Raw genomic sequence first — 14,440 nt, 5'->3', positions numbered from 1 at the left:
ACCGGCAGTAATGACAGCGACCACGTTGTGCGTGATATGATACACGATTCTGCGTGTGGATTCGTTTACATGAAGGTTAGACAGGACGGTGTCTCTACGGTCGTTTTGGACAGCATCCGCCGACTCAGTGTTCATTCATGGGCAGTAATCTAGCTCTGCATTGCCGCGCGGGTGGTCTCCGGCCAGTTCTCGACTCGTGTGCAGTTGTAAGGCGATACGGGCCGTACTGATAACTGCACGAGGGAGATTAGCAAGGGACACGCAATAAGAGAGAGGGCCTCCGCTTTCTTCAGCACACCGTCTGTGGCGCTGTCAGAAACAGAACTTCTGGTGACAAGACGGAAGTTCAGTAATCGAAGTGTCCGATGTTTCCAGTTTTAGTACCGATGGCAACTCCTGTTTTACTAACAATGCCTGTTTTGACGCCCTTCCATTCAGTACACAGCTCCCACGCTCAGATAGGTTGCTGTGACATAATGCAGCTCAGCTGATAGTCAGTGCTCGGGTATCTGTTCTCCAATAAAGAACACACAAAATAATCTCCAGTGTCTGTTGTCTCTGCGTCTGTTTCTCCTGCTGTTTTACCATGAAGCTGATTCGTCGTGAACCAACTCGCTCAACGCTACATCTTTCTAATACTGTTTCTTTGTTTCGCCCACATTTTTTCTCTCTTTCTTCTTAACAAGGGATAAGTATTTTGTTCTCATCCCTCCATTGCTGATCGAACCCTGCTTTTATTTGTTCTTCGCGGTAGCGCCAGCCACCCTCTCTTCTTCCCGCTCTGCCTGGCAACAGGTTCCTCTTGCCCCTCTCTCTGCCTTTTCATTTCGCGCCGGCTCACCCGCACCGTTAAAGCCTATTTTTCATCGGTGTCTACTCAACGCCGCATTGCTCGTCGCCCCTACCACCTATGCGATGCGGCTTCAATTCGCCAAACAAAGGCGCCTGTTTTTCGTTTACCCGGCTTTCGTTCGTAGGCCTCTTGTGACCGTCCGCGAAGGAGAAACGCTACAGTCGGTGTTGTTTGTGAACAAGCGTTAGTTTCCGGCCGGGCGTGAGCGAGAGTTTGCGGCGCCGCCTTGAACCCTTGCGTACACCCGTGCCCCCTTTTGTGTGCGCGTGTGTGTGGTTTCTCGTCTTGTCGCTCCTTTGCACTTCGCTGTGTGCGATATGAACGTCAGTTGCTGGTGCAGTGCTCGTCTTGTCTTTTCATCCTGCGTTCATGTTTTTGCGTGGCTTTACTGGCATTCTTCATGTACCAACTCGCACAACGCCGTACCTTGTTGCTCTATAACTACCTTTGCGCTACGGGAAAAATGGAAGCCTTACTACGCAGCAGCTAGGGTAGTTTTCCGCAGCAAGCATTTTGCCGCTCTGGCAGAGTGCTTTTTTTTTAATTCGCTCTCTCAACAAAAGGGGGAACTGCTTTGATTCTTGCGAGTTCACGGGCAGAAAGTTCTACGGGGCGATGCTCGAGTTCTGCCTTCTCTGTCAAGTAGTGTTGCATCCTTTTAGAAAGCGCTGCGACAATTTATCCTACATCAGCTGCCTTTGCATGACCCATTAGTGGTACAATAATTATCCCCACTTACCAAGGCAACAATAAAAATGAGCAGCAATGCGCTTTCAGGTCGACAATTTCCAGCATATTTCGTCACAAGAAGCTGAAAGCACCGATGCGTCGAAAACATCAGAAAGATGCAAGCAGTTTCCGTTAGAGTCGCACTTTACAATATCGACTAAAGTTCTACAACGCGTGGCAGCCTCGCTAAGACGCTCGGATTCGGGGCGCGTTCCTGATCGACAATTAACATTTCCAGTGCGCGCGAAAGGCGCGCTAAAACGAGACATGATAAGGAAAACCATCACCTGTGAGACTGTGCACAGAAATTCTCCGTGGATGCAAAGCTGCGATGAAGAGTTTGTCAGATCCGCTGGAAGAAATTAGGAGAGAGAGAAAAAAATAAGAAAGAACAGCCGTCGCTCACTTTGCAACGCATGAATACAGTTCTAGTTCGTTTCTTAGATTTCGTACACTGCTTTTACCATTCCTTCTCTGCATGGTCTGTGCGCTTGACGCGCCCGTTTGGAGCCTCCAATGATGGACTTCACAACAGCCTACACCACTGTTGATCAAAATGTTTTGCTGCTGGAAGATTTTACGCCGCAGCCTCTTTCAAGGCACAGTTCTGTGCGAAAATAACAAAAAAAACCTGCAGCCCTTCTTAAATTCAATCTTAAAGAATAAAATGCAGTAGCATTTTAGGTTGCCCGCTATGATGTCTACAATGGGCGTCTAATGTTGTACTTGCGATTTTCCTGCCAAAACTCTGGTTAGAACAAGTTCCATAGCTCTTATATGGTATCCATGAGTTCCTGTCTAGAATGTTTGAGTACCGTCCATTGGATTATCACATAGTATTATACTCATCCGACCAATTAATCCACCTTCATCCATTTTCTGGTGTAGGCCTACTTCCAAAATATTGGGGGTCCTTAGGAATTTTTTGGGATGGGTCAACGTCTAAATTTTGCGGGTTCTCACATTTTCAACTTTGGCGGTGCCCTCTGATTGGTCGACTGATGGTCACGCTGTGTTGATGACGTCACGACCCTCTCAATCGCATTCATAGATCGCGGGGAGTCCTCATACCCCAACTAGCGCAGTGGTGTAGCGGCTAAGCGACGCGCCTCTGCCGCGGCAGGTGGCTGCTTCAAAGCCAGCCACCGGTGGTGCTTGTTTGTGAGACCCAGGCTACTCTTCCCGAGCTCCCGTAAGGCTCACGCGCAGCGCCACGGTGGGCACGTGGCAGCTGAATTGCAGTTTAGCAACGGTGTGCAGTTTGCTCGCAATCCGTTGGGCAGGTTGTGATGACGTCATAAGGTCACGTGACCTCTCTCGGCCAATCAGGGAATTACGTGTGGAAATTAAAATTTCTCAATGCTCTCTGAGTGATCAATTGGGGTGATGTGAAGAAAATTTCGTAACGCAGAAGACGGGAATCATTTGTGAGACGACAGCCTAAATGTTATATCGCATTAAAAGTTCAAAAAAAAAAACAAGCGATTCTCTAACTAAAAGGCCTATGTTTTTTACAACGTGTTCTTAAAACAACTTTCAATGGATGGGAATCTGTTGTCAAAGGCATTTGGTGATGCTTTTCACAACAACTTCGTTGAGTCAAGCCCACCCACTTCAGCAGGAATCGTTTGCTGGACCCATCAGTTTTCACCAGTGCAGTAACGAAACGAATGTCCTACCCAATTAGACACGGACCATAACATAGCCTAAGTCGAAAGGTCGGAACCTGTTTACATCCTTTGCAGTTCCTAAGAGCGAACATGTAGCCATTTTTATTACACTCCGTCCAAGCAGAGCAAATCGACAAGCTACTGAAAACTATGTTATTCTGACCAGCCTCCCCCGAAATCGCCCTCTTTATATCCGACTATTGCAATGCTGCAAGAAGCGCGATTAGAGGAGGAGGCAAAGGAGGAAAGTAAGAGGAAGTTTTGCAGATCAGCCTGTTTTTAGATTTAAGCCCCCCACTTAAGTGCAGTCAACGCGGTGTTTACGCGGCTCATGCTTCCTCTCATTTTATGGGATCTCTTTTAAGGCCCGAAGACATCTATGCGCTCACAGAAATAAATAAGTTGTCAAACCTCTCAGTTTTAAAGTAATTTCGCTCGTGCGTGTGCTATAGCATACTCCAACTCAGTACGTATAGGTTTTTTCGAAATAGTAGTGACAGTACTCGATTCGCAAGCATCTCAAAGCATTACTCACTCTAGGCGCCTCGTACGAGGTCATTTCACTCTGTTTTCGCAGGACAATCAGTACACTGGCTACTTGGCGCAGGAAAGATGATTCATCGTGTAAAGAAACTCGGCAAGCGTCCGCGTGTCTTAATTCATCGCCCTCGCCAATACAGCGGTATTGAGCAGTAAAAATGTTTTGAGACCAAATGCGCCGACGTTAGGAAACAGAAACGGCAGAGCGCTAAATTCGCAGAAAGTCCGCCGATGGCCCGCCACGCACACAAATGTTCCCAGATTTTATCGCTTGATGATCCCTCGTGTTTTCGATATTCTAGTGAGGAAAAACGAGAACGCCCTGTGTCATGTACGATATTCAGCAAGTTAAAGAACGAAACGCTGTTGACACATTTACAAGTTTTTCCAACGAGATGATCACGCTCACAACAGTAATGAAGCCAACACAAAATCATTGCTGTCTTTCCTTCAAGGTAGACAGCATTTTGCCTGTATTGACCGTGTCTTGCGCTCGTTGATTCAACGCATCAAATGTGCAAGCTTTTTAACTGACACAGGCTGGCTAGCGCTCTTCCGTGCAGCCATTAGCTTTACGAGAGACCACGCTACTCACGAGACAAACTGTCCCAGAAGCACCTGAAGGATGGCCTGGGTCATTTGAAACTCCAGCAACACGTGCTCCGGCCGAAAGCCCTCGAAGCTTCCGTCCTCCTTTTGCGCGCACGTGGGCTGGAACACTCGCAGCACGCCGGCGTGGCTGCCCACCAGGATTTGTTCTGCGTGAAAAAACCACGTGAAAAATTCGGCGCAATCTACTGTCTTTGCCGAGCCTGCCAATGCAACTGTACTAATTGCTTTCAAGACAATGACGTCGGTTCGTGGCCGCACAGGTCGAGCTTAAGACTATACGGTGAGATGGCTGCCGAATGAATGGGCCCAAGAGTTTGGCGCAATATACCAGAAGTTTCAGAGAAGACTTTAAGTAACTCTCAGATAATAATAATAATAATAATAATAATAATAATAATAATAATAATAATAATAATAATAATAATAATAATAATAATAATAATAACAATAATAATAATAATAATAATAATAATAATAATAATAATAATAATAATAATAATAATAATAATAATAATAATAATAATAATAATAATAATTGTTTTTTTGGGGAAGGAAATGGCGCAGTATCTGTCTCGTATATCGTTGGACACCTGAACCGCGCCGTAAGGCAAGGGGTAAAGGAGGGAGTGAAAGAAGAAAGGAAGAAAGAGGTGCCGTAGCGGAGGGCTCCGGAATAATTTCGACCACCTGGGGATATTTAACGTGCACTGACATCGCACAGCATACGGGCCCGCTTTTTGCGTTTCACCTCCATCGAAACGCAGCCGCCGCGGTCGGGTTCGAACCCGGGTACGCCGGATCAGTAGCCGAGCGCCCTTAAGTAACTCTCAAAATTACTCATTAAAAGTTATTTATTAAAAAATTAGTTAACCAGCTTACTACTTAAAACTATTCACCAATTTTCTGGTGTCCGCCAACATTTAATAATAATAATAATAATTGGTTTTGGGGGAAAGGAAATGGCGCAGTATCTGTCTCATATATCGTTGGACACCTGAACCGCGCCGTAAGGGAAGGGATAAAGGAGGGAGTGAAAGACGAAAGGAAGAAGAGGTGCCGTAGTGGAGGGCTGTGCTGAAAGAGCCATATTTTTACCCCAACATTTACTTAAAATTTGGTTTTTAAGGTAAAAATATGGCTCTTTCAGCACAGTATTACCAGTGTTGGCGGACACCAGAAAATTGGTGAATAGTTTTAAGCAGTAAGCTGGTTAGCTAATTTTTAATAAGCAACTTTTTAACTAGTAGAGTTAGGGACCTAGATGCAACTAGAGATTTGTAGCCGGTTGTTGGTAATAGCCATATTAATTTTTAGAATATATAAAACGCGGTTAGCCTTGGCGCTGTGCCTCGACAAAATTTGGCTTTTTTTATTAGTTACGTGCACTGGAGAGGTTGCTTTGCCTGCATGGTTTTCGAAAGCGCGTGTTTTGGGCACGATGTAGACAGATTTTATCGAGCCACAGCGCCGAGGATAATCGCGTTTTCGAAATTCTAAAGACTGGTAAGGCTATTACTAACGACTGGCTACAAATCTCTAATTCCAACTAGGCGCCTAACTCTAAGAGTGAAACAGTTAATTATTAAAGATTAGTTAACCAGCTTACTACTTATAACGATTCACCGGTTTTCTGGTGTCCGCCAACACTGGTTATACTATGCCGCAAAAGCCACATTTTTACCCAAAAAAGCCTATTTTTGAAAATTACTTAGTCTTCCCTGATACACCTGACATAATACGTGCCTTAAATTCTGACGTAAAACACCCCAAAAAAACGACACCTCGCGCAGCAAGCTGTGAGCAGCCATATAGGCTGTAGCTACACAGATATGCACACTTAACCATGCTCCGTAATTTAGTATCAGAGCGATAACAAACTTTCAACCTTCAGTTGTGTCATGCAATAAAACTCTCTTGAATCACACGAAAACGTAGAGCCGTCGACGGTAGCTTTGCATCAGGTAGAGTATCCTGCATTCCCGAAAGACGCTGCACATAGGGATAATGACCGCCAATGTCAATTAAAGTCGAAAGTTTTGCCCGTTATATGCAGGCTTTTTTTTTATGGCAGAATTTTTTTACATATTAGTAACATTTGTTTTGTTTATTTGATATTTGCATCACCAACAGGCATTACAGCGGGCGGGGGTCTCCTTCACGAAACAAAATAGGAAATCATGCACTTCAGGCACCAAAAAAGGCTTCAATCGATGCATAATTAACAATATGTGGCGGCAAGCATTCCATTCACGGACTGATCTATACGAAAAAAAAACGATTAAAAATTAAGTCATCTCTAAGAGGAGAGTTATAAAGTCTTAATTTGCGGTCCCTTCTTTTTGAAGCATGGGATGGAGGCTTTGAATATTTTCATTTCTCTGTACTTATTTTAGGGTGATAAACAGCGTGCAAAAATTTCAAATCTGATGTGTTTTTTGTTTTAAGAACTGGTCATTGAAGCATGCATTTGCTTTCTCACACGCTAAGTGCCCTATCGTAATATCGAGAAAAAAAAAGGGGGGGAGCCCTATTCTGTTTCTTTTTTTTTCAGTTTTTCTACAGGTTCTTTCGCAATGGGTCCTAACAGATAGATGCATACTCAAGTACCGTGCGGACAGGAGTAAAGTATAACTTCCTTGAGGTGAAATGGGTTGAAATTTCTTAGCAGAAGTTGTAACACTCCAGCTGTTTTCTTGATACGGTGTAGAATTTTAAATGTGCTTTGACTGCGTCAGGTCAGCAGAAAAATAAACGCCGAAGTACCGCAATTTCTGGTATGCGCAGGCCGGGGACTACACATGTTTGCATGCTAAAATTGTTCGATGTGCGAGCTATCTATAAGTGCGGACTATACATGTTAGTTTAGTTTTAAAAATCGCCTATTATAAGATGCCATGTCCAAAGTAATTCTCATTGTCGTGAGGTTTTTTTTAAAGACACACATGAGTTCTGTTTGCGTTTCTTACATTCATCGCGCAGTTTACTGGTGCTATGCATAATTACCTACACTTGCAGCTATCTCCATTCGAAGTATACCGCGCGTCTTCTCCCAACAACTCACATAGAAAAAAAATTAGGCAGACACACGTAAGATTGCTTACGTGCGAGAATGTGAAAGCTTTAAAGTGCTGAGTCATGTTTCGTTGCAAAATGTCTCAGCCATAAATATGACCGCGGGGCATGACTATGCATAATGTTGTACAAGCTCTTTACACCTTACATTACGCTACTTGTAAAGTGCTGAGCCATGCTACGTTGCAGAATGACTGACTCATGAGTCATTACTATGAGTGCGAGGCATGACTGTGTACAATGTTTATACAATTGTATAATCCTAACGTTACTTTAAAATGCTGAGTCATGCAACGTTGCAGAATGATTATGAATTATACGTTATGACTATAACTACGAGCCATGACTTCGCATACTTCATACAAACTCTATACACCTTACGTTACTTGTAAAATGCTGTCATGCTACGTTGCAGAATGCTTCCGAGTCATAAGTCATGACTATGGCTACGCATACTTTGTAAAAACTCTATACAACTTGCATTGCGTTACTTGTAAAGTGATGAGCCATGATACGTTGCAGAATAACTATGAGTCATGACGATGACAACGAGTCATGACTTTCATAGTACGTTGCGTTTCATAATTCATGACTATACATTCTAGGAACTGCATCATCCGAATTTCGTGCCATAAGGCTTTCGCATTAATAAAGCAGGTGCCTGATCACTAGAGTTTGATTTCATAAGACATGCCCACAGGCTTGCTGTTATCACAATCATCCCGCGCAATGCGTTGCTGTGCGTTTCGCCTCACAGCAAGAAAGATTGAGCTGACAGAGCTGGACATGTCTGCTCTCAAGGAAGAAAATCAGAGCCAAGACAGCAAAGACGAACTTTTTGCCGACACAGGAATGGTACTTCTCGTTTGCTCCAACAGCCCGGATAATGTTGATCATGGCGGATTTTGAGACTGCATAATTTTTGTGGCGATAGTAAAAAAAAAAGAAAGCTTTTAATCGCCAAGAGAACCGCAAAGAAATACACTGTCGTTTCGGCGCCCGTACGGATTTGTGGACTGTGCATCTAGCCCCCGCGGACTAAGCACCGAGTGCGGATAACGTGGTAAAAAAATTTGTTTTTCAACAAGAACTGACCCCAGCCGACAATGCACCTGGTGCGGATTGTAGTCCGGATATTACGGTACTTAAAATCTCGTGCTTTGCACAAGTCATCGTTGTTCATGCTGCATGCACATGGCGGGTTAATACAGGACGTCATTAAAGTACAGGACTGAAATGTAGCTGTGTGTTAATAGTATTTTTTCGAAATCGATTTGAATACAAGGAGTCTAGCTGTGCCATCCATAATATAACAGCGCAGAAAACGAGGACAAACAAAAATCCAGACAACGCGAGCACTGAATCGAATACGAATTGAATATTTGCATTATTATTCGCTACTTGTGGGAATATGCGTACAAGACGGTTATGTTCGTAATAAACGAATATTCATGCAAAACAGCGAGGCGCTAGCGGCGGCGCTATAACTGATGGAGTTAGAACTTTACGTAACACTGGTCTCCCCGGACGCAACACTGGTCTCCCCCAGGGGGCACGCAAGACGAAGTCAGTATAACAGAGAGCTTTAGCATACGGGAGACGTACTAGTGTAGACGTATACGAGCCCGGTCGCCGGTACACGTCTACTTTAATACGTCTCCGGTATGCTAAATCTCACTATACGACCGTCACGTCGCACGCATAGAAAAATCACCTTTTGCTGCTGATGTCGACAACGAAGAAACCAGTGCCACATTTTTGTTCATGAAAGAGACGAGAGTTTTGAGCCATGTCCTACGAGATGGGGCATGAAGGCAGGGCTTTCTAAACCTGGAAGAACCCTGCAGCATCGCCCAGTCTTCAAGGCTATATCATACGTAAGCATTATGAACGCCGTCACACCAGTGGACCGCGTCCCAGGGCTGGATCCTCCTTCCCGCGCGCAGACTGGTGTCTGCAGCATGCTACGAGCAGTCTGAGTGGGCCCTGTTCTTGAACCGGTCGTTGATGAAAACTACGGAGTGCCTATTCCTACTTAGTGCCATTTATTCGAAAACTATTCGAAAACTTGAGAACGTTATCGCTTCATTTGGCATAATTTTGAACATGCGCTATTTGATTTGTTAAGCGAATCGTATAGGAGGATATTCTATTTGGTATTCGAAAATTTCGGATATTCGCGCACCCCTATTGAGATGGAACCTCGTTTTTCAGGTCAGCAGAACGCCGGAAATTTTTTCTTAATTTTCAGAAATTTAGAATTTTGTAGCAACCACTTTTAAACGCAAGAAATAGCACGCAAACAGATTTGGTAGATGCGTGTTAACATCTACGTGTTCTCCATAAATTCATTTTTAAAAACCCCGTAGTTGGGCCCAAGGCCGAGCTTTCCTTGAAATTCACTTAATTGGATTCCATCAGCATTGAATTCACTCAGTACACTGCATAGTCAGTTATGCTTGTGCCAGTTAGAAAAACAAAAAATTTGTGACTTTTGAGATATTTAGTGGATACAAGAAACGGAATGGAGATACTTTCTTCTTTGCGAAGTACCACGATCACAACGAGGTCGACTTCCTAACAAGCTTCCTTGCAGTACAGAGAAGCTACCTCTCACGACGACTTAGTATCTCACTCGCACGCAGATAAACAGCTGCGAATCACGTTCTCCAATGCGTGCCGTGTAATCGTCTTACTTTTCATCGGTTTGCGTACAGAGCGATGCTCTTCTTCGAGTAGTCGCGATCTGGAGACAGAATTATATTGCCCCGAGCACCGACATTCTTGAAAAATAGAACGATGACGCTAGTGTTCCTGGTGTGTGCTTTACAGGAACACTAGCTGACGCTAATAGCCCCCCTCCCCCCCTCCCGCTACTGAGCGAAACACGCAGTACAGCAGAGGCCATGCTGAAACTGTGTGACGCCCCGCTCATATTCAGTCACCGAAGATAGATCTATAGGGAATAAAGGCGTTCCATCTTCTGCTCTCATGGCCGAAGCTCGAAAACGAAAATGTGTCATTAAACGCAGGATATAGGGGTCAATCCCACTTCCCTTCTCTCGCTTAATATGTGTACAGCCTGGATTCCCAGATTCGTTTCATTTACAAGCCCACTTTACGAGAAATTCACAACTGGTCATCAAAATAAAAAGAAAAAGAACGTTATTTTGTTTGTTACTAATCCAAATAAATTTGCACGATTAAGGAGCGAACCTGAACGCATGCATGTCACTCTTTGGTACCACATATAACCGGAAGCTTTTTCGTGCACTGCAGCAGCAAAAACACTGGAGTCACTGAAGAGACCTGCAGAGAACCCGCCGTTCATTTCCGTCGGATTAATTAAATGAGTGCCAGATTTCTTGTTTGATTAATTTTGCTGAGATCGATCTGCTTGCGCGGATGCAAATGTTGGAAAAAAGCCTAAGCCTTGCCTAGGTTCTGGCACCAAAAGTACCAGAACCTACACAAAGTAGGATCTGGCCGCGCATGCAAGTTTTCTGCACCACCACTAACCTGATTTAGACGGGTCATTGGTGGCGTTGCCAATGCACAGGCAGGCAGCATCAAATGCCTCGTCTGTCCCACAGGTAGCAGTCCACCAGTCACGCGCTTTAAAAAGTGACATCTGAAGGTTCACCAAAACCTGGGAAGTGAAATAGCGGTTCACGTCTGGAAAATAACCAGCTTGTATCTACATTTGCGCGACACCATCCAGTCCGTCGCACCTAAGAGCTGTTCCCCTTCGAAAGAAAACCGAAAAACCACAGGTTTGCTTTCTTTGGCATTGCGTCGGCGGTGAGGCCATTCACACAGCGGATATTCGTTTTATATTAGCAAAAGACCAACTTTATGAATTCTCAACACTGACAGTGGAACGCAAATCCGCTCATCGGTGTATAAACAGTTACAGTTTATGAGAGCGAAACCGATCTCAGGTATCCCTAACGGTTCCGTTTATCGCACCAGGATCAAAATCCTGAGGATAGTCTATCGTTTTGAATGGCAAGATCAAAACTTTGCACACTCCGGCCGCTGCAGGTCTGAACTAACCTCTCATTCATACAAGCGTTGCAGCGAGTCATGTCAGTCTAGGCGCCTATATACCGAAACAAATAATTATCCATAAACGTTTGTGCAAATCAGACTGCTGAACAGACGCACGGCATACCTGAAAAACACGGGCGCATGTCGTTTCGCCGGTCGTCTAGCAACGCGCCAATCTACGGATCCAGGTGGCGCCACTCAGTGGGCAGGGGCCTTCCCTCCTTCGCATGGACGGTCTGGAGGAGAGGGAAACGCGCGCTGCCCTCAAGTTCGCGGAGGTGCTTTCGCCGGACGCGGTGGCTTTCTGTTGACGGGGGTGGGGACGCATAAATAGCGAGCGTTTTGAACGAGGCGCTAATCTGTGTACTAATGGTGTAAGCCTGCTTTGTCAATCTTTCGTTTTCCTCCAGCAACAATATTTGATTAGAATTCATAACGATGTGCAGAATGAAAATTTCTTGATATAGGAACATTTAAAAGAACTGCAAAGAGCCGAGAGACGCGTACGGGAGCAGCAGCGTCATGTCTTTCGGTTAAGGGCTGAGACGAAGAACTATCGCCGGTTAGAAATAATACAAACTTCGGAATCACAAAGTGAACAAGGGAGGGAAAGCCTCAAGGTGCTTGCCAACGTTTCGACAAAAGAGCATTTGCCTTCATCCTCTTTCCCTTGTTCACTTTGTAGTTATCTGTCCACCCTCTCTCTATCTTGGACTGCAAACTGCGTAAGATTGTACAGCTTAATCACTGCAGACAAATGTCCCACAGCTTTTCTCGGCAGGAATTGGCATTGGTAACGCGTTTTGTGGCCGTTATTAACGCCGGAGTCTGTACCTATACCTTTCCAGGTCCTTATGTCACTAAATTTCTGTTCGTACGTCCGGCCATCTGTCCGAAAACTGACACCGCAACTTAGCAATACAGCTCACCCCGATAACAATAAAGAGAACCCATGTCTGCATTAGCGTTCAGTGTATACATAGGTTATTTGTGTTACCGAGGTAAGCTTGACAAAAAAGTAGCAGGCAAGAAGATAAATTAAGATAGCCTCGATAGCGTGCATATGGGCTTCTGTAGGAGCTACGCCGCAAGAGCAGGATAAAGGTGCAGTAATCCGTCTCATCCGCGGTATTCTCTCTGAGCACACTGGAAAAAGAACGATATTAAAATACGGTGTCATTTATGCGGTCTTGAATGATGATGAAGATGAACAAGGAAGTATTACAGGACGGCCTCGACACTATACACGACTGCCATTGGGAGCTATGGTACGAAGATAAATTAAAGGTTTTCGACGTAATCATTATGAAAGAGCAATAAATGCGTAAGTGCGGACATGACTGCAAATTAACGGACGCAACAATGAGCGCTGGAAGATCTTTCATCTTCAAAAAAAAAAAGATTTAGATAAGGTTTATGGGTCGCGAAAGTTCTTTGCATTAAAATATTGATTTATAATTTATCGCATCAGCCATAACACAGAAGCGAAAACAAGAAAGAGGAAACTAGGATCAGAAAGAAACCTGACGTAGTCAATAAAATGCAGCCCCGATCGTGTCATTACCAAGACAAGACAGTTGAGGTTGCACGGAGTCATTACTGAACTGTGGATAAATCAGAGGAACCAGACAGTTACTCCTAGAGATATTAGCGATGAAGAGAGAGGCATCCTGGTTATTGGTGAAGATTGAGGAAAGAAGTCCTTACAGACTTTCGAGAGGGAAACCAACGGGTGAGGATTGCCTAAGTGACTGTAGACTTTCTGAAAGACGGCGTAAATACTGTGTGCAGAGTGTCTATGTGCACAATACATTATGGCCCCATAAGTACCAGTAACATAGAAGAACATTCACAATTTTCATTCACAAGGCTGTGTCGGAGATATGAAAAACTGCCGATATATTGACGCATTGTACGTTTTACGAAGCACCTTATAAAGCCTGTTGTTACAGACACAGTCACGCATAAATCTCTTCGTGCTTGAAGTGTGCCCGTTAGTCGTGAGCGCTCAACGATGTTTGTTAACAAATAGCCCCACGTATTTGCATAGGCGCTTCAAGTCCGAGGAAATAATTTTTATAGGCTCGATGTCTGTTGTCAACTGCACTGTCACGGTGCTGCACGCGTTGCACTACAGCGTGCAAAGTTGCTATCCCCATTCTCACCATGCACCAGCCCTAGTAGCACAAATTGCTGCTGTTTGTACTCTACATTGATGATTTACCGCCCTGTTTAAAGCATTGCAATAGTATACTAAACGCAGATGACTCTACCATCGCACCAGGACATTAATCAGCTCATACATTACCTACAATATGACCTTAATTCTCTTGAGCGCTGGTGTCACATTAACCGCCTGCCCGTGAACGTCACTAAGGCTTGTTTTCAGATGTTTCATCCCCCTCAGAAGCCATTGCCCACTACACCACTACTATACCTCAATTCTGCTGCTATTTCGTCGCAAGGTCGAGTTTCATTTCTGGGTGTTATCATTGACCCTCACTTAAAATTCCATCAGCACGTAGCTGAAACGGTCAAGCAGATTTCGTATGGGTTACGCGCACTAATTAAAGCCCGAAGCTATTTCCCAATCCAAACTTTATTATCCCTTTACTACGCATTCATCCACAGCCACTTAAACTACGGTATCTCATCTTGGGGTAACGCCTATCATATTCATCTCTGGCCTTTAATAAAACAGAAAAAGCAAGCCACGCGCATCATAACCTATACCCCTGGAATGTCACCCTCACGCGTGCATGCATGCATCCATCCATCCATCCGTCCGTCCGTCCGTCCGTCCGTCCGTCCGTCCGTCCGTCCGTCCGTCCGTCCGTCCGTCCGTCCATCCATCCATCCATCCATCCATCCATCCATCCATCCATCCATCCATCCACCCGTCCGTCCGTCCGTC

The 14,440-nt window shown here is 44.6% G+C and overlaps 1 protein-coding gene across 1 annotated transcript in view; it reads right to left on the bottom strand.

Annotated features, from left to right (window-relative positions):
• Positions 1–11,719, bottom strand: part of BBS9 (Bardet-Biedl syndrome 9) — a 38,676-nt gene extending 26,957 nt beyond the window's left edge. The window contains exons 1-4 of the mRNA XM_077666815.1: positions 11,533–11,719; positions 10,996–11,125; positions 4,388–4,550; positions 1,870–1,934 (exon numbers count right to left, since the gene is read on the bottom strand). Of these exons, the coding sequence (XP_077522941.1) occupies positions 1,870–1,934; positions 4,388–4,550; positions 10,996–11,107 (340 nt within the window). The 5' untranslated portion in view covers positions 11,108–11,125; positions 11,533–11,719. The remainder of the gene's footprint in view (positions 1–1,869; positions 1,935–4,387; positions 4,551–10,995; positions 11,126–11,532) is intronic.
• Between the last annotated feature and the right edge of the window lie 2,721 nt (positions 11,720–14,440).

The sequence above is a fragment of the Amblyomma americanum genome, chromosome 1, assembly GCF_052857255.1.
Source record: "Amblyomma americanum isolate KBUSLIRL-KWMA chromosome 1, ASM5285725v1, whole genome shotgun sequence".
Taxonomy (NCBI): domain Eukaryota; kingdom Metazoa; phylum Arthropoda; class Arachnida; order Ixodida; family Ixodidae; genus Amblyomma; species Amblyomma americanum.
The sequence above is the reverse complement of the archived record's forward strand: the minus strand, read 5'-3'. Positions and strand labels throughout refer to the sequence as shown.